Source organism: Chrysochloris asiatica, unplaced genomic scaffold (genome assembly GCF_000296735.1).
Source record: "Chrysochloris asiatica unplaced genomic scaffold, ChrAsi1.0 scaffold00083, whole genome shotgun sequence".
Classification (NCBI taxonomy): Eukaryota; Metazoa; Chordata; class Mammalia; order Afrosoricida; family Chrysochloridae; genus Chrysochloris; species Chrysochloris asiatica.
The window spans coordinates 8,377,160-8,398,258 of record NW_006408601.1 but is presented as its reverse complement, the minus strand read 5'-3'; the positions used below and the strand labels follow the sequence as shown (position 1 = coordinate 8,398,258).

The window sequence follows — 21,099 nt, the reverse complement described above, 5'->3', positions numbered from 1 at the left end:
GTTATATATAAGTGTCCTACACAAGCTAAGCACATAGAAGGTTTTCAACAATTCTAAGTTCCCTTTCCTAGAAGGTCTTATTTGAGAAACTTAGCTGTTATTCTGTTAAACTTGATTCTCCTCCAGAAATATTCCTTCTTGTTATTTCCCCATTGACGATAAAGTTATGGAGTTTTGTTGATTTGCTGCAGTGTGAGCCTGTCTGAGCAATTTTGACAAAGGGTATCTGTCTAACTTTGGGTATGAGTTACAAAGTGGGAACATAGTCCACCAGCAAGAGATCCCCACAGGGTATAGTAGCACAAACTGGACTACCTTTCTCCCCTTAGATGTTCTCTCTCCAGAGCACTCCTCTTTTGGGGACAGAAAGAGGGTCAGTATATAGACAGAGACCTGTACTAAGAATCTTTGACCATTACTTACAAGTGGTTTTCACTAAAAAAGATAAAGAAGCTGTAACTTCAAGAAAGGAATTTTTGTGAGAATCAGAGTGAATCTAGTCTTAATTTTGACTCAGACTTGGTCTGAGACCCAAAGCAAGTTATTTCCCTTCTCTGAGCTTCTGTTTTCTACCTGTGCTATGGAAAGAGTGAACTAGATGATCTCCAGGGGTCCCTATGAGTATCTGTAGCCTTCCTCTTGCCAGGAGCTAAAGAAGCATGCATCTCACAGGACGCTTCTCCAGAGTCGAGAGTGCCTTTTAATTAGTACTCAGAGAACTAGCTGTGCTATTGTGTTCCCAGCCACTTCCTCCTGGTAGCAGCTGGGACATAAGGAGGCTGAAAGGCAAGAAGTGTCTCTCACTGAATGGAAACACTGGATTCTTTTATGTGTTAGGTGTTTGTTCTTCTATGTGCTTTGTTCTTTCAGTCAGTCTCTCATTCAGCAGGTGTTAACAGAGTCCAGGTGTGATGCTCTAGGATAAGCACTGAACTGTTAACTGCAAGGTCGGTGATTCAAACCCACTAGCCATGCCTCAGAGGGTCACTGTGAGTCAGAACCGATGATGGCACACAACTGAGTCCCTGGCCTTGTATGATCAGCTATAAAATAGGTGAATGAGACTCAATCTTACCTCTAGACACATGTACTTTATGGGTTAAGACACAATAATATAGTTACTAGAATGGAGGTACAGGTAAGGTGCATAGTGAAAGGGGTACCTGAGTCTGCCTAGAAGCAACAGCGAAGGAGCTTCAGTGGACCCTTTGAGCCGAGATTTTAAAGGCTGAATAGAAGTTTCCTCTCCTTCAGGAGAGGGCATTTTGGTCAGAGGAACAGCATGTGCTCAGAGAACTGTTGGGCGTTTGTGTGGCTGAAAGGTGAAAGGTAGGAGGGAGAGGGGGCAGATGAGGAAAAGTTAAGCATTTTTCCTTGGATGAGTCTCTTTTTACTGAATTCTTTGCTCACTTTTATCAGTCCAGGCGAAAGGATGATCTTTACAGTTCAGTTTTTAGAGTCTTTCATCTTTATTGGATAAAACAAATCACTCATGCTCTCATTACCTACTTTAACCTCTTGGTGGATTTCTAGTCAATACTTTTTCCACCTCTTCTTTTTACACAGCTGTGAATGTGTTGTAATTGCAGTCTTAACCTTTGTATATGGTGCCCCATACCACTTCTTCTCTGAAAGTCTCTAAAATTAGATGTCATTAGAAAACCCTGTGATCATAAAATATACTAGCTGGAATCTCTCTATTCTTATTTCTCTAATACAATTTCTTTTCTTTCTTTTTACAGGTCTCTTGTGGCTCAGAGCATAATCTGGCTGTGATTGGTAAGTAGTTTTTATATTGAAACTATTCATTTTGAGTTGGAGAAAACTATTGATTAACCAGAAGCCAGCGTGCGCGCGTGTGTGTGTGTAAGTATGTATGTTGTGGTGGTGAAGGGGAACCTCAGGAAAGTTTCTGTGTATTAGAAATATTTGCTTGACTGAGGGTTTACTAGAAGCCCCCTTTGAAAATTTTAATCCATGTCATTGAACATCTTATTAAGGCGTTGGCCTCCCTGCCTCAGGAAGTGGCATTTGAGGACATTAAAGATCTTATATACTGGGTACATCTTGGGTAGAAGGAATGAATTGGCTGCTTTGTACTTGTTGAATAAGTCCCTGATAGCAAGTTCTTCCCTCTTGGTGTGGCTCTTTCTTGGGAAATGTGAGGCTCTCCTCACTGCTCTCTATGCCACGTATTTCTTGGCTACTCAGAAACTTCCAGTTGAATCCAGACCTCTGGTTCATTAAAGCTCCCTCTTAGTTGACTTGAATGACCAGGTTCAGTGTTTTTATAATCAGGCTTATAAGTAATTCCTTAAGAAGCCTTCTCATTACTTCCCAAGTAGAGGAAGCCTTATTACTTCTACAAGTAGACTCAGTCTTCATTTCATGGTGCATTAAAGACGCTACTACCTCCCTCTTGTAAAGGAGCTCTGGTAGTGTAGTGGTTACGAATTGGGCTGTGAACCACAAGGTCAGCAGTTCGAATCTACCAGTTGTTCCATGGGAGAAAGATGAGGCTTTCTGCTCCCGTAAAGATTTACAGCCTCGGAAACCCTGTACAGGGTCACTATGAGTCGGAACCGACTCCACAGCACATAACAACAACAACCTCCATCTTGTAGTGCCGGACTGCATGAATTCAATACAGGCGTCCACTTACTATATTACCTATGAGAACTTAACCCCTCTGTGCCTCACTTTCTTCAACGTTGATGTAAAGAGAGCACTAGTGCCTACCTCATCGGGTTGGTAAGAGGATGAAATGAGCTAATATATATATATAAAGCACATATAGAAAGAGCAAATATCAGTTCCTAATAAGTACTACAGGTATTATTTCAAGTAATTGTCCTCCTTAGAGCTTTGGTTCCCACATCTGTAAAATGGAGGGGCTAAAATAGAAATCCAAAGTTCCTTCCAGCTCTGCTATTTTAGGACTCTATTACAACCCTATCACTTCCTGCCTGTGTCAGTGATTTTTCCCACCTAACCTCTTCGACTTCTGAAGGGCACTCAGCCGAGACTCCAGCACCCCTTACTGAATTGACTTAGACTGGCTTAGCTGCCTGGGGTGGCAGCAGTTTGAAACACTACTTTGCAGGCCCAAAGGAGATGTGTGCAGAGGCAAAACAAGGACAGCAGAGGAGGGAGGCCACCACCAGAGGGGGTGGGGAGGAAAAAGAGCTGGAGTCAGAGAGAGGAGTGAGAAAATGTAGCAGCAAACCTGCATCCTTTGCAGCAGTGCCAGATCCTTTATACCGGAACTGCTCCAGCCTGGGAGTAATTAAGACAAGCTAATCAAGGAATCAAAGGCAGTGCCTAGGATGTTGTTGCTGCTGGTGTCACAGGACTGGGAGAGGTTGGCTTCCCCTGGGATCAGCACAATGAGAAAGATTGCAGGGAGCCTAAATATGTGAAGGCACAAATTCCAGATGAAAAAAGGAACCAGAGTTCTCAGGGCAGCAGGCTGCACTACCAGAGGTAACCTCGGGCTGTACGCTCGGGAAGCAGACAGCCTGGGCTCAAACTGGCTCTGGCCTTCTGTGTAAGCCTTCATTTTCTTAATGGGTCATGTAATGGACACAATAATGCTCCCTCACAAAATTGTTAGGAGAACTGTGTATGTGAAGTGCCTGGCACATGGGGATTTTATATATATATATATATGTATATATACACATATACACACACACACACACTCTGTTGTTAAGTGCTGTTGAATCAGTTCCAACCCATTACGACACTATACAGGGTTTCCACGGAGCAGCTGGTGAGCTTGAACCAGTGACCTTGTGATTCAAACCGAGTTTGCAGTCCAGTGCATTAGCCCACAGTGTCACATCAGGACTCCTATTTATATATGTGTGTGCATGTGTATGCATATGCACACACACATATATGTATATGAATGTGTATATGTGTGTGTATGTATATATATATATATGAGTCCTGGTGTATGGTGCTGTGGGTTAATGCGCCAGGCTGCAAATCTGTTTGAACTGCAAGGTTGGCGGTTCAAACTCACCAGCCGCTCCTCGGAAACCCTATACAGGGTTGTTATGGGTCGGGATCGACTCGATGGCCCTTAACAACAACAACATATATATATATAATGTATATGGTGGTAGTTATGTGCCATGGAGTCAGTAAGGAGGCTTAAGAGGCAGTGGAAGAGCGGGGCATGCTGGTCAGCTTCTTGAAGGCAGACTGCTAGTTTCCATTTTGCCCCCAGTGGCTGGCCTACTGAATGAATGGCTCCAGAGCAAGGACAGGTGGACACAGTCAGTGCTCTGGGCATGTCTCCTGCCTGTGAGCCAGGCACCACCTGAGGCTCCCTGCCACTGAAGGAATGAGACCTTCAGTTGGGGCCCTTCAGGGTGTTAGCTTTGCAGTTGAAAGCAACTAGCAGCCACCTGTGAGCCCTGGCAGGAGGCCAGCAAGAAGGAGCCAAATTGGAGGAGGGGATGAGTTCCTGCCAGCTTAAAGCCAGGTTTCTCTCAGCCAGCTCCTGCCCACAACCCTACTGCCACCACCTACTTAGACTGAGTTCCCTCCTTCCAGTCTCAGTCTCTGAGCTCCTGCCCCTCTATGTCTGGGACTGAGTCCCACGCATGATAGGCACAAAGTAGATACAGAAGAGACTAAACCAGAATATAAAGGATCCAAACTTTGCCAGGGCAGAAGCTGCCATAATGAATGTGTCACAGACCAATCAGCCTGGAGAAGGATGTACAGAGCAGTGTGGCAGGGCACCACTGAGGACTTACTCGGTCTTAAGTTATGGACATGACTCCAGAAAGTATATTTCTTGTACCTGTTTTATAGAGAAGAAAACTGAGATTTAGCAGTTAAACAGACTGCTCAGGGATGTTGTTCTTAAGTGCTGTCGAGTTGGTTCCGACCCATAGTGCCCTGTATAGGGTTTCCAAGGAGCAGCTGGTGAGCTTGAACCACTGACCTTGCAGTTCAAACGGTTTTGCAGTCTGGTGCATTAACCCACAGTGCCCCAGTAGAGCTGTTTGCCTGACTTGGGACTCTGCTCTTTCCACTGTATCATATCCTAGGGCCTTGAGATGGTCTGGGTAGTGGTTAAGAGAAGCACAAATACGGGCTCAGAAACTGCCTGCATTCAAATTCTGAGTCCTCTGCTTGCAAGCTTTGTCATCTTGAGTGAGTGGTCTAGCCTCTGTGCCTTGTCCACCTCATCAACGTCATAGGGGTAGCTGTACAAAGTGCAAAGAACTGTGCCTGGCACAAAAGTAAAGACCTAGTAAATGTCAGTTACTAAATGTGGAGTTACTTGGAGCAGGAAGGAGAGAAAAGGGGGGTTAATGGTGATGACAAAATCACATTAAGGTTAGGATTGCATAACAAATGATTCCAATTGTTGCCGCCAGTAAGCTATTGAAAATATAGCACATTTACATGTGTAACAACGCAAAGAGTAGCTGCTGAGATTGCGTATATACAGCCAAACACCTCAGGGGGATTTGGTTCCTTGGTTTGGAGGTTTAAGGTCATGGTTTCATGGGACATCCCAGTTAATTAGCCTAATAATGTGTTTAGTGCCTCTGATCATTGTGTAGTGTCTGGGGTCTTAAAAGCTTGCAAATGACCACCCAAGACACAACAGCTGGTTTCTATTCACCTGGAGTAGCAGAGAAGGAAGAGATTCAGGAATCAGAGGAGGATATGAAATGCATGCTAATTGTCTCCTTTGCCATGAGATCAGAAGAACTAGATGGTACCTGGCTACCTTTACTAAACATAAAGAGTTCATAAACAGCCTGCTCTAAGGGGGAAGGAGGAGATACAGAACAGAGTTTAAAATTCTCATGGACTCCAGACTCTCTGGAGCTAAAGGAGTGTCGATGAACCCCTACAATTGGTGTCCTCAAATAATCTTTAAACCTTAAGCCAAAGATATCCCCTGAAGTCTTAGTTCAGCCAAGTTCAGCAATAATTTAGCTTAACTAGTAAAGACTGTCTGTCTTGAGCATTGTGTGCTCTTTCAAATTCTAAACATAGGATCAAAAGGACAATAAAAGCAACTTGAATGATTAGCTAGAAAACTGAAGGAGCAGTGAGTTTATGTTCCTGTTCCAGGGGTACAGCTGCAAAAAGGAAGGTGAGAATGGTGGTGCAACTAGAACACTACTCCATGTCACGGCCTTGTACACATAGAAACTGTTGAGTTAGGCTTCTTTGGGTTTTGTTTTTAAACATTTTATTGTGAATTGAGTGAAGGTTTACAGAGCAGATCATTAGTTTTACATCTAGCAAACCACCCACTTTGTCTCATCTCAATGATTGCAGTCCTTCTGGTAGCTTAGTGGTTACGAATGAGGCTGCTAACCTTAAGGTCAGCAGTTTGAAACTACCACCTCTTCTGCTGGAAAAAGATGAGGTTGATGATGTTTTCTGCTCCTAAAGATTTACAGCCTTGGAAACCCTATGCAGGGGCAGTATGAGTTGGAACCGACTCCACAACATATAAGGCACAGAACAAAACAACCCTGTAACAAGTTATCCCTCTTCCTCCCCGTGATTCCTATTTCCATTCTATCCTCCTTCCCAACCCCTCTGAACCTTATTGGTGTATGTTTTCCTATGTATATTCTCAACAACAACATGTAAAAAATTAAGTGTTAGTTGTTATTGTTATTATTAAGGAGCTCTGGTAGCTTAATGGTTACTAGTCAGGCTGCTAACCTCAAGGTCACCAGTTTGAAACTACCAGTGGTTCCGTGGAAGAAAGATGAGGCTTTCTGCTCCCATAAAGATTTACAGCCTTGGAAACCCTGTACAGGGTCGCTATGAGTTGGAGCCCATTCCACGGCACACCACCCCTGCCATTGTTATTATTATACATGTTAGGATCTCAAGGCAGTCTGTTAACTGTAATAGGGCCTAAGGATCAGTCTGGGAGGCTCAGGAGCTAGAGAGGGAAATTTCTTCCCCACCAGGTGCCAGGGTCCAGGGCAGGATCTCAGTACAGCTATTGAAGGGATTTGTATGCTGGAACCTGGCAACTCAACCTGGGGACTTGGAAATCCCACCAGCCCCAGAAACAGTGTCAGCCCAGATTTCTTCCAGGTACAGTTCTGCTGCCCACTGCCTGGGACATGGCCCTGGGACCTACATGTCCCAACTTGAGACAAATCCCACACCAGCCTGGTTGCAGTTTCCTTGGGGCTGACAGTTTACTCTGCTGAATAGTTTCTTCATTCCAGAGCTTTGATTCATTCATGTTCCACCCCCTGTGGAAAATATGCATTTGCATCCCAGACATACAGAATCAGAACTTACTTTTTTAACAAGATGTATGCATAAGACTTGGGGAGTGCGGTGGCTCCATATGATAAGCACTAGACTTTGAACCACAAGGTCCGTGGTTTGAGCCTTGGGAGAATGATGAGGGTTTCTGCTCTCTAGAAGATTTTAAGTCTCAGATAACCCTCTGTAGCATGGCTATGAGTTGCAACTGACTTGAAACAACATATATAGGACTCATGTGGGGAATCTATAAGAATCACTTGTGGATCTTGTTAAGATGTAGGTTTTAATTCAGTCTATCTTGGGTGCAAATGCAAATGCTCAGCAGGAGGTCCAGCCAGAATAAACTGGCTCAAAGTCCTGCACCATTTGCTTCCAGGTTTCTGTCCTCCTCCCCTCTTCTTTTGGTGTTTTTGTTTGGAACTTAAAAAAATTTCCAATGCAGTTTCTTGTGACATGTTCTGCATTTCCTGGTATGGCCATGTGAGCTCCTGCTTTCGACAAAGCAAGGACGAGGCACTAGGTATAGGGAAACCCAGGCGACAACCTGGAAGGAGCGAACTGAGACCGTGGCTGGCCTGGCCACAGTTTAGCTGTGAGCCTTGAACAAGTCACTCTGCCTCACTAAACCTGGCTCCTCATTTGAAAAGTAGACACCCAGACAGCCACCCCCAAAGCTGTTCTTCCCAGTGGCACGGGGATGTCAAATGCCTGCTCAGTCCTTGCCATGTAATAGGTGCTTAGCAGGTGCTTGCTCAGTTGGCAGGTTCTCTAGCTTGCTTTCCCTTCTTCCGACCCACCCAGGATTTCCCTCCACTTCTGACAAAGAGGGCTGGCTGGCTCTTTCCTGGGCAGAGACTGAAGTCAGCAGAGGTGAGCTGAGGGCATATAACCATCTCTTGCTCAGAAGACCCCTGCCTCCCTGAAGCAGTCTCCCCAGGCCTCACCTCTAGGTCTGGCTAAATTGGCTCCAGCTGTTTTGCTTCTTCCAGGAGCAACTTATTTGGGCTTGAATGGGCAATTTGTTTGCCTTCTCTCCTAATGTGCTGTTGTTTAGCCTTCCTTTCCTGCAGAGAAAAAAAAAAAAAGCTGACTACGTTTCCTCCTCGTTTCCCCTTGTCCCAGCTCTACACAGACCTTTGGAAACGATTTTATTGGTGGCCTTTCTCTGGAGCTCTCAGGCTTGCCAGACAGGCATTGTTAAAGGGTTGGATATTTGGCAGGAAAATGCAGGGCCTCCTCCTCCTCCAAGCAAAGCCAATTCTTAAACCAAATTGGAGCAAAAATCTATGCAAGGATCTCTTCCCCCCCCATTTCACTGATGATTTCCAATGCTTGAACTTTTGTACCTTTGTAATATTATGTGGCAGAACATCTGACCTTGGACTGAAACCCAGCAAATTGTGACATGTAAGAACTTCATTGAGAGAAGTAACTCTTTCTTGGCACTGGCTGTTCTTCTGAGAGGTGATACCTCCAAATCCCATGGCCTGGGAGGAAGTTTAGAGGCAGATGCAAACGTGTATGCTCCTATACAGGGTCGGTATGAGTCAGAACCAATGACACTTAACAACGATGCACAGTGTGAGGGGCAGAGTATAAATGCTTAGCCTCCATTAGCCATTTAATCCTCCCAGCAAGTTGATGATTTGCACTATTGTTAATACCATTTCCTGGAGGAGAGAATCTGAAGCTTAGGTTGAGCAACTTGTCCCACCCAGGAGGAATTATTTTGTCAGGTCTTCAACCTCTGACTTGAGAGCCAGTGAATGGACCACGTACTGATGCTGCCTTCTTGCAGAGTAGTAACAGCCTGTCCTGTTTGTGAAGCCATCACATAAGATTATTCTGTCTCTTTTTTCAATAGTTACGTTCCCTCCCTGATTGCAAGTTCTTCTGTATATCTAGTCTAAATCTCTGTGTTCCCTTTAAGCAGTTTTCAGTGTCTTGTAACCAAGGTTAGTGACATGGTTTTGGAGAGCTAACCCTCTCTTTTTCTTTGACCTTCCATTGTCCCTTCCCTCTTTAGGAGAAAAGTAATTTACTTATTTAATTTTCGAATAATTAATACATATACATGGCTCAAAATTTTAAAGGCATAAAAAGTATAGTAAATGAAAAACTTCCCTCCCAATCAGTCCACTTCTCAAAAAGCCTTCCATCACGTGTGCAGCTGATGCCTGTCATTAGTTTCTTCTATATCCATCTAGTTTCTTTTGCATATGCAGTGAGAACAGTGAGAGCTGGAACCTGATGGAACAAACTGCCTGCTTTTGGTCTTGTGGAGTTTTCTGCCTGTGACAAAGTGTAGACTTTTGCTCTTTTGAGTGAAAACTATTTGAGCTTTTCTTCTCTGACAGGTTTCTACCATACACAAGCTTTCTCAAATTTTACTGTACAAGGGGACTTTTAAAAAGTTTATGGAATAATGGAATTAAAAGATAAGGTATGTAAAAACCTTCCCTAAAAGCCGAGACTGTAAATTCCAATAAGCCAAGTACCCCCCATCCAAAAAAAAAAAAAAAAAAAAGCTAAAGAGGATAGAGAGAAACACTGTAAACTGATGATATATGGCGGGGATAATAATCAATGTAATGAAACAAGCTATATGAATGGTTGAATGTGAAGCTGATGATGTGCCCTGTAAACTTTCACTCAATGCAAAATAAAAACATTTAATTAAAAAAAAAAAAAGAAGTCTATCAAGTCAAAGTAATAGTTCCAAAGCCTTTGTTAGCCTGTTGAAATTTTCTATTCCAAATAAAAGATAATCATTATCAAGAAAAAAAAAAAAGATAAGGTATGCTCACCATGGAATGTCAGTCATTCAAAATCAAAGGGCAACATTTTCCTAAGGACCAAGTTGAGAAGGGGGGTGGACAGCAAACAGGAACAACAGGGAGCAAGGGAATGACTGTGGTTGCATGGAGGGAACTACAGTCATTGAGATGAAACAGAATGAAAAACTGATGATCTTACCTGTAAACCTTCATTCACTTCACAATAAAACGTTTTAAAAAAAGATAATGGAATTTTTCTAAAGCCTCCTTGTCTAACTGAATATTAAGATATATGTTAATCCCCTTCTTTTTACGTAAGTAGAAGCATATCATACTCACTTTCCATTGTCTGCTTTTTTTCTCTCAACAATTTATCTGGGAGATATTTTCGTATCAGATATTATCTTCCTACTTCTCTTTTTAGCTACATAATATTCTAATGTACTTATGTATTAGAATTTATTTAATCAGTCCCTGTTGATGGACATTTAGCTCATTTCTAGTCTTTGTTTTTCCAAGCAATGTTGTAATGAATTACCTTGTATATGTATTATTTCATGTATTATTTCAAGTGTAGTTGCAGGGTAAATTCCTAGAAATGAAATTACTGTATCAAAGAGTAACTGTTATTGTAATTTTGCAAGATACTGCAGAACTGGCTACCATAGAGAGTATACCAACTATGGTTTCTGTGAATACCATATTTCACTCCCAACTGGCAATGCATAGAGAAAGGACCCTGAGGGTTAGGCGTTGGGCTGTTCACAAGTCGGCGGTTGAAACTCACCAGACTGTCTGCTCCTGTATAGAGTTATAGTCTTAGAAAACCTACATAGGGTTGCAATAGTCAGAATCGACTTGATGGCAAGGGATTTGGTTCAGGTTTTGCAATGCAGTAGATTGCTTGTTTCTTGCAGGCTCCTTAATAGTGTGTTGTTTAAAAATGTGTGGATTTTTGCTGATTTGATAGGTGACAAATTACTCAGGATAGTTTTGGCTTATTTTTAAATTGAAGTACCACCTATGTACAGTAAAATGCTTAAGGATTCTGTTTGATAAATGATTACATTTGCTTATAGTTATGAAACCACAACCCAGAGCAAGATACAAAGCATTTCTTGCCTCCCAGAAGTCTACCTCATGCCCCTTCACAGCCAATGCACCACCCCCAGAAGTAACCTATTCTGACTTCTGTTGTTGTGGCGGTTAAGTGCCATCGAGTTGGTTTGGACTCATAGTGACCCTATACAGGGCTTCTGAGAAGCGGCTGGTGAATTTGCACTGCCGACCTTGTGGTCCAGTGCTTATCCCACAGCGCCACACCAGGACTACAGAGATAAGTATCACCTGTGCTTCAGCTTCCTATCAATGGTGTCATACAACGTGTGATCTTGTGTCTAACTTCTTTTGTTCAACACATTATGTGTATAAGAATCACCCATGTTGTATCTAACAGTAATTTTTAATTCTTCTCATAAATGGTAAGAAAACTTTATTTTAATACAAATGTCCTCCTTTAAGATAACCACTGCCCCCACCACTAGAAAACTCTACAAAGCAATCCAATTATTTAGACCCACTCTTCTTAGACAACCCTAACTTCTTCCACACCATAACACCACTTTCCGTCTTCGCTTCAAACACTTTCTTCAGGGGAATTCACATGACTGTGTCTGTTACTGCTTCTTTGTCCTCTCCAATGAGAAGGCTCAGTGTATCTCCCCCTTTCACCATTCTGCTTTTCTTCCATAATTTTTCCCCATTCAGCCTGATTTCACCTTTGTACAATGCATTTTCCACGTCGTTTCTTCCAACATGTAGGCCTGTCTTCAGGATAAGTTCATACCCAAAAGACTGCACAACTTTTTCCAGGTCTTTGTCGTCTTTGACCACAGCGGGGTCTTCCTGCTCACTTATCTCACTGCCATCACTCTGTTCAGCGCCCACTGTTTGCAGAGACTTTTTAGTGGATTTTTTTAGCATTTATATTACTTTTGAGTCTTTTGGAAAAAGGAAAAATATATTCCAGGGATATTAAAAGCCCTGAGAATCTCAGTGAGAAAATATTATGGAACAATGTTTTATAATTTGATGGAATACCAGGAAACACAGAGTTTGCATGAAGAAGTTGTCCACCAGAGCATTCCCCAGAGTCCAATCCTAGCATTTGACTTTCTTAGAACACTGGCAGATACTCTGAAACCTGTCAGAGCCATGGCTCATATGGGTCTGGAACCCATAGCTGCTCTGTCTCTCCATGCCACTGTCTATGCCACCGTCTCTGCTGTCACTGTTTTTCTAGATAGGGATCCCACGCTCCACTCATGCTTTCCCTTCTTGATGGTCCTGGGATCATCTGTTCCTGAAATGAAAGATTAACTACTCCTCCTCCCTTTTAGATACACATTTTCTAAATTACAGTTGTGACAATCACAATGAATCCTCCTAACAATGACAACCGAATCTTAAAATCCTATCACCATCATCCCCCACCCCTTTTCACCAGATCCATCTGGAAACGAGGAAAACATTTCAGTAAGGTTCTACCTTGCCCCTCTCATTCTGAAACTAAACACACTCATGAAAGCTTGTAAGCCAGCCACTTTATGCCTTTATAGCCCCTCACCCCCATTTGTGATAGCCAATGTCTAAATTGCCCATCCTGTCAGTGGAGTCCTGGTGTGGTGCAGTGGGTTAATGTGCTGAACTGCAAAGCTGGTTTGAACCTCAAGGTCAGCAGTTCAAGCTCACCAGCCACTCCTTAGAAACCCTATACAGGGTTGCTATGGGTTTGAACTGACTTGACGGCATTTAACAATAACAATAATCATGTCAGTACACTGAGGAAACAAGCTTGTTCCTTGATATGAAGGAACATTCTGGTTGGAATTTTGAGCAACTGCGTTCATGAGCAAAAGTCTAGTTCATCAAATTGTAGCAGTTTGTACTTGTTCATAGTATCAAACATCTCTATCTTCATTGGGTTGAGTTCTGGTCAGCTAGCCATCCAAGCTAGGTCAAATGTGTACTAACTGTAAGTTTGGGAGTTCAGCTGGCCACTTCACTCTCAGCCCTAGCCCCCAGGGGCTAGGTCAGTGTCCATGGGCACAGGAGTTCACACATCTTCCTAAACTTCAGACCAGCCAGCCCTTCCTCCTCTCTCTCTTGGTTCTTTTTTTATTGCTTAGTAATATTCCACTGTATGAATATAACACAACATATTTATTCATTTCACTGTTGATGTACATTTGGATTGCCTACCAGTTTGTAGATTGTGAATAAAGTAAATATAGTGGACCTATGCATTCACTTCTCTTAAGTACCTACTAAAGAGATGGGTTTGCTAGAGGATGTGTTTAGTATTAATGTTATTAGGTGCTGTCAAGGTGATTCTGACTCAAAGACCATATACACAACAGAATGAAACAGTGCCTGGTCCTGCACCATTCTCACAAGCTTTGTTAAACTTGAGCCCATTCCTACTGCCACTGTGCTAGTCTAACTCATTGGGGGTCTTCCTCTTTTTCACTGACCCTCCACATTACCTAGCATGCTTCTCCTAGAACTGGTCCCTCATACAAACTTGCTTTCTGAAAGCAAAGGCGACTTAAAATACTTAATATGTCCAAAGTATGAGAGATGACGTCTCACCATCCTGACTTTGAAGGAGCAATCTGGACTGTACTTCTCCCATCACAGATTTGTTTGTTCCTCTGGAAGTCCATGGTACTTTTAATAGTCTTCAATACCATAACTCAAATGCATCAATTCTTCTATGTTCTTCCTTATTCATTGTCCTACTTTCACATGCATGTGAGACTATTGAAAATAGTATGGCTTGGGTCAGGCACACTTTAGTGCTCAAAATGACATTTTTGCTCTTGAATACTTTAAAGATGTCTTTGCAGCAGAATTGCCTAATGCAGTATGTCATTTAATTTCTTGACTGCTGCGGCCATGAGTGTTGAAGGTTGATCTGAACAAAATGAAGTCTTTGCCAACTTCCATCTTTTCTCCATTTATGTGGATGTTTTTTATTGGTCCAGTGGTGAGGATTTTTATTTTCCTTACATTGAGATGCAACTCATACTGAAGGCTGTGGTCTTTGATTTTGATCGGTAAGTATTTTAAGTCCTCTTTGCTTTCAGCAAGCAAGTTTGTATCATCTGCATATCGCAGATTATTAATGAGTCATCCTCTAATCCGATGCCACGTTTTTCTTCATATTCCAGCTTCTCGGGTTATTTACTCAGCATAAGGATAGTGAAAGAATATAACCCTAGCACACACCTTTCCTGATTGTAAACCATTCAGTGTCCCCTTGTTCTGTTTGAACGACTGCCCCTTAGTCTATGTACAGGTTCCTCTTGAGCACAATTAAGTGTTCTGGAACACTCATGATCCACGCAGTCAAAAGCCTTTGTGTAGTCAATAAAGCACACATAAACATCTTTCTGGCATTCTCTGTTTTAAGTCAAGAGCCATGTGACGTTAGCAGTGATATCCTTTGTTCATGTCCTCATCTGAATCTGGCTGGAACCTTTAACAGTTCCCTGTCAATGTACTGTTGCAACCATTTTTGAATTGTCTTTAGCAAAATTTTACTTGCCTGTGATAGTAATAATATTGTCTGTTGATTTCTGCATTCCAGTGGGTTACCTCTCATTGGAATGGGCACAATTATTAATCTCTTCTTGGCCAAATTTCTTGGCATAGATGAGTGAGTGCCTACAGTGCTGCCACTGTTTGTTGAAAGATTTCGGTTTGTATTCCCTCGATTCCTGGAGGCTTGCTGTTTGCCAATGCCTTCAGTGAAGGATGTCTTCCATCAGTACCATTGGCTCTTGATCATATTCTACCTCTTGAAATGGCTGAACATAGACCATTTCTTTTTGGTATTGTGACTTATTCCTTCCATTTTCTTTTGATGCTTTCTGCACCATTAAATACTCTGCCCATAGAATCCTTCATTATTACAACACAAGGCTTGACATTTTTCTTAGTTCTTTCAGCTGGAGAAGTGCTAAGCATGTTCTTCCCTTTTGGTTTTCTAACTCTAGATCTTTGTACATTTCAATCTAATATTTGACTTATACATGATGCTAAATTATTTTCCAAAATAGTACCAATATACGCTCTTGACAGCAATATGTGAGAGTTCTAGTTGCTTCACATCTTTGTGAGTACCAATATCTTACTGAGTTTTGGCCGTTCTGATGAGTGTTCAGTGTGGTATCTCACTGTGATATTAGTTAATTTTCCCTAGTTAATGATATTAAGCATCTTTTTATATACTTGTCAATCACTTGCACTTAGGTAATTTCTTTTGTTAAGTTCCTGTTTAAGGCTTTGCCTATTTGTTTAAAGTAGGTTTTGTATGTATTTTACTTAATGGTTTATGTTGTTGTTGTTAAGTGCCATCGAGTTGGTTCTGACTCATAGCAACCCTGTATAGGGTTCCCAAGGAGCTACTGGTGAGCTTGAACCGCCAACCTGGGGTTCAAACTGACCTTATAGTCCAGCACATTAACCCACAGCACCATACCAGGACTCCTAATGGTTTATGTTGCTGTTGTTAAGTGCCATTGAGTCGGTTCTGACTCATAGCGCTCCTGTACAGGGTTTCCGAGGCTATAAATCTTTACCAGAACAGAAAGCCTCATCTCCCACGGAGCGGCTGGTAGTTTCAAACTGCTGACTGCAAGGTTTGCAGCCCAATTCATAACCACTTCGCTACCAGGACTGGTTTATAGGGTATCCTTTATATTTTATGGAATCACATCCTTTGTTAGATATTGTAAACAATTCCCAGTCAGTGGCTTTCTCTTTTGCTCTCTTAGTGGTGTCTTCTAATGAGTGCATACCCTAATTTTAATGAAGTGCAGTTTATCAGTATTTTTTTCAGTGGTTTGAGGTTTTTGTGTCCCATTTAAGACATCTTTGCAAACATACTCCAAGATCATGAAAATATTCTATGTCTTTTTCTTGAGCCTCCATTGTTTTGCTGTTCACATTTAGGCTTAAAATCCATCTCAAATTAGTGTGTGTTTGCTTAAAACATTGCGATAGAACCATAAAAAAGTTCATTCTTTCCCACATTAAATTGTAACGGCACCTTTGTGGTAATTGAAAAGACTATATATGTAGGCGTCTGTTTTTGGACTCTCTTTTTCTGTTCTTTGGTCTGCCAGTTTCACACCATCTTGAATACTGTAGCTTCTTAATAAATCTTGATATCTAGAATTGAAAGGCCTCATAGTTTGCTCTTCTTTTTTAAGATAATTGTGGCCATTGCCATCTTTATTTAGTTGTAATGATTAGGCATAATGATTGAGCATCTTTTCCTGTGTTCAAAAGCCATTGTATTTTTTCTTTACAAAGGTCTGTCTGTTCATATCTGTGCTACTTTTCTATTCCTGATGTAACATATTTCCATAAATTAGTGGTTTAAAACAACATAAATTTATTATCTTAGACTTTGAGATCGGAAGTCTGAAATGAGTTTCACTGGACTGAAAGCAAGGTGTTTTCAGTAGGGCTGTCTACCTTTCTGGAGACTTTAGGGGAGAGTCCATTTTCTGACCTTTTTGTCTCTTTTAGAGGCCACTCCTATTCCTTGACTATGGCCCTTTCCATCTTCAAAGTCACCAGTGGCTGTTCATGTCTTCCTGGCATCCCATCTCATCTGACTCTTCCTCCACATTTAAGACCCTTAGGATTAAATTGGGCCCAACTAGATAATGCAGCCTAACCTCCCCCATTTTAAGTTGATCTGATTAGCAATCTTAATTCCATCTGCTACCTTAATTCTCCTTTCCCATATAGCATAACATAGTTACAGGTTCCAAAAATTAGGACATGGTCATCTATTTTGTTGTTGTTAAGTGCCATCAAGTTGATTGAACTCATAGTGACCCTGTATAGGGTTTCCAAGGAGCAGTTGGTGGGTTTGAACTGCTGACCTTGTGGTTTGCAGTCCAGTGTTTATCCTACAGTGCCATACCAGGACTCCTGGTCATCATTTGTTGTTGTTAGTGCTGTCGAGTCGATCTGACTCATAGTGACCCTGTATAGGGTTTCTGAGGAGCAACTGGTAAGTTTGAACTGCTAACCTTTCATTTCAAACAGACCTTGTAGTTGAGTGCTTATCGTACAGTGCCACACCAGGACTCCTGGTCAGTTTTGGGAGGCCATTATTCTGCATATCACAATATCCTTTGTCCTTTTTTCTGTAGGATTTTTGGTCTGTTTCTAACCAATGTTTAGGACTTCTTTACCTATTAGGGAGATTAGACCTTTGAGTATGATTTGAATTGCATATAGGTTTCCCCAGTTTTTTGTTTGTTTTTTGTTGTTTTTTGTTTATATTATTGTTGTTTGACCCATACAACTTTTTCTTTTACTGTAGCTTAAATTTATCAGTCGTTTCTTGTGTGACTTCTAGATTTTGGGTCAAATAAACTCCAGGGTAGAAAGACTTTCTTTATGTTTTACTCTAGCACTTTTATAGTTTGTTTGTTTTTCATGTAAGTCTTTGATCCATATGGAATTTATCCAAGTATATAATATCAGGTGTGGATTTGATTTCATTATTTTTCCAGATGGCTTCCCAGTTGTCTAGACACTATTTATTTAATTCCCTTTTTGTTTTGGCTGATTTCCTGAGTCCCACTTCCACCAGAGCAGCCCCAATGTAGAATGAGGCACTGACTTATTCTAGATTGTACATCTAATAAGTGGAAGAGCTGGGACTAGAACTCAGGTCCTGCTCAAGCTGCTCAGACAGGCACTGGTGGCTGATTCACTAGGCACTTGTTGAACTGATTATGTGCAAACAGGAGGATTGCTGAGACAGGGCAGTCTCGTATTTACTTCCCTGGGTTACCAGTGTCTCTCCATTGCCCGGGCTTACTAAGCTTTGAGCTGATATATTCATTGCCAGTACCACACCTGGCTGCACAGGACACTGTGTTTTCCTCTCTACTAGGCCAGAAATGCGATACATCTGTGTGCATTTGTTAATGTTTCATAGCGAACACAGAAATGTTTGGGGATTGGTGGAGAGCACAGTGGTGTTTTTACAGAGTACTGGCTACTGTGGAGTCCTGTGCTTTCATTGCATAGCCTCATGTTACAAGGTATGCCTTTTTTAGCTCTCAATACAGGAAGTTGTTTGTTTGGTTTTTTAACAATCATTACAATTGATTTTATTTTACAATTGTTCCTTAAGAAGCAATGTTTGTGTCACTCCACAGGAGTCATTCTCTATGTGACCTCAGGTGAGGGTGCCACTCTTTGGAGAATGCTTATCTGCTGGCTAAGTCACACTCTCTCAGACCAGCCTTATTAGGCAGTAAGCTGACCACCATGTTTTAGCACAGTGCTGTGGTCCTTCTCAGACTGCTTACAGTAGGTGAAAATGCAAATGAGAAACCCCCAAATGCCAGTGACCCAGAGCACTGGTTTGCAAATCGTGGAGAGACGTGGGGTTTTACATAGGTAAATCTATTAACTAAAGTGAGCTCAGGCAAAAAATACAAGGCATTAGAGTAAATTGGAAGCAGTCTTCTGCAGTGGAAGAGCTGAGTTCTGGTCCTGTGATTCTGGAAGCGACCCTTTGGATCCCCACCAGAGAAACCTGGGAGTTGCACTAGACAAATTCTAATGTTGGCTGTACTTCTCAAACTCCATCCTTACGTCCACAAGCTGTGTTGCACTTCTCAGTAGACTCAAACTGTCTCCACTTGCCTTGCATGCACTAGATATTTCTCATCCATGTTCAATAATGTATGTTAAATACAGTTTTTCCTTCCTTCCCACCCTGCAGCTAGCATTTACTGTTGTTGTTGTTGTGTGCCGTGCAGTTGGTTCCGACTCATAGCGACCCTGCACAGGGTTTCTGAGGCTGTTACTCTTTACGGGAGCAGAACGCCTCATCTTTCTCCCGTGGAGCAGCTGGTAATTTCAAACTGCTGACCTTGCAGTTCGCAGCCCGATTCGTAACCACTACGCTACCAGAGCTCCTTAGTATTTACTAGTGGTAGTTAATGTGCTGTGGTTAGTACCTCATGAGACTCAGATTTAATGAGAAAGAGAGTTATGAAAACAAGTGAATTAAGCCTGGCACATAGTATCTACTAATAAATCCTGTCTGACTGAATGACTGACTGACTAAATACAAAGCAGAGAGTGATAAGAATTAGAGGACAGGGTGGAGAGAAAGGAGTGACTAATTCTTATGGGAAGAGGTGGCTTCCGAGCAGAGCAAGGATAAAGACCATCTGTGCTGAGAGACCAGCATGAGCTCGGGCAGGATGACTGTACTGTGTGAGTCATGATTGAGGGACAAGTGGTTGACCAGCAAGACAGCTTAGGGTCAGATAGGGTCAAGTCTCCAATGGCATGCTGAAGGACACTGACTTTATTGTATAGACATAGAGGAGCCATTATGAGCGATTTCGGAAGACATTGTAGAAGCTGATCATTATAGCAGAAGATAAAATACTTTTCTTTGAATAAAAGCCTTTTAATAAAATACAGGGAGTTCTGGTGTGGTGCTGTGGGTTAATGTGCTGGACTGCAAAGTTGGTTTAAACCACAAGGTCAGCAGTTCAAGCTCATCAGCTGCTCTTCAGAAACCCTATACAGGGTTGCTATGGGTCAGAACCAACTCAACAGCACTTAACAACAACAGCAACAACAATAAAATACAGCAATTGAGCACTTACTATGTGCTGGCTCAATTCTGAGTATTTTCTTATACCATCTCATTTAGTCATCACCAGGTAAGGCAGAAAGTAGACAGATAAGAACTGTCTGTATTTTCAAGATGAGGAAATGGAGACACAAAGAAAGAGCCCAGGATTCAAACTAACATCTGTAGCCTCTCAGGTCCTGGCACTCTTCCTCATAATGCTGCCTCCTGCAGAGGTCAGGCTTGGGCTTAATTAGCATATCAAGCAGCATCAGCTGAGGTTTCAGCATGTATGTGACTTTGGAAGACAGGAAGAGGTAGCATTACTGAATGCTTGTCTGAAGGAGCAGAAGGCAGCCCCTTTTCCTTTGTCCTCAGGGTAGAACATTTAGAGGATTGTGTGGGACACAGGCAACTTTGGCAATGACCAAGCACGTGGGCCATGAACCTGCTCTGTCCTTCCTTAGACAGGAACAAGGCATACCCCTGCAAAGGTCTAGGCTCACAGTGATGCCCCTCAGCTTCCACAGGCATCGGGTTGCTTTGGTACCCCTCATTACCACTTGCCTATGATTGCTGTCCCTGCAGTGCTGACACTTCATGTGACATGATGTTTTAGATCATCCTCGCCTTCACCTATCTCAATAATGTATTGAACATTTACTTTAAATTAAGCACTGTATTAAACAGCATGAGAAAATATACATTTATTAAATATTCTTGAGGTTGGAAAAAGATGGTGGACTAGACAGAAAGACTGTGTGGACTCTCGGCAGCAAGGATATGGAAAATCAGGCAAGGTACAGAGAACCACCCTGGAACTCTGAGTTCCAGAGAAAAGAATAGAAAAGTGGATTGAGTGCTTACTGGGAGAGTTAATAGAAGTGGCAAGACAGGAGGTGACTAATGAGCACTGGCAGCTGATGGGACCTGCCACAGCAATCTTGAGAGTTTGTGAATGGCTTTAGAGAAGAGAAAACTTATTTGTGTTGCCGAAATCTACCTGTGGCTCATGAAGACAAAAGGTGTGATTTACTTTTTGTTTCTTTATTTTCAATTAGCATACAACCCCAGGGAATCTCCTGTTTTCCAGGTGGTTGGAGCTACCTGGAGGTTGTGAGCCCTGGGGAGGAGCTATCTACAGTAACCCCACTGGGGCAGACTCTGATCCAAATCTGCAAAGTCGACCCTGGCCAGCCCTGGACTGGCTCTCACTAGGAGAGGGGGTTGAGTGGATGTGTGGGGTGGAAAAAAAAGCTGGGGAAAGAAAGGAAAGGAGGCGGGCAATCTATATTGGCCTGCCAGATGCAGCATGGCCATTTTGAACTTAACTCAGGTAGCTATGAA

General features: G+C 42.2%; 1 protein-coding gene and 1 pseudogene across 1 annotated transcript in view; one reads left to right on the top strand and one right to left on the bottom strand.

Annotated features, from left to right (window-relative positions):
- SERGEF (secretion regulating guanine nucleotide exchange factor) overlaps window positions 1-21,099 on the top strand; it is a 362,682-nt gene that overhangs the window by 230,519 nt on the left and 111,064 nt on the right. The window contains 1 exon segment of the mRNA XM_006865831.1: window positions 1,743-1,779. Coding sequence (XP_006865893.1) covers window positions 1,743-1,779 — 37 coding nt within the window.
- LOC102842881 lies at window positions 11,625-12,225 on the bottom strand (annotated as a pseudogene).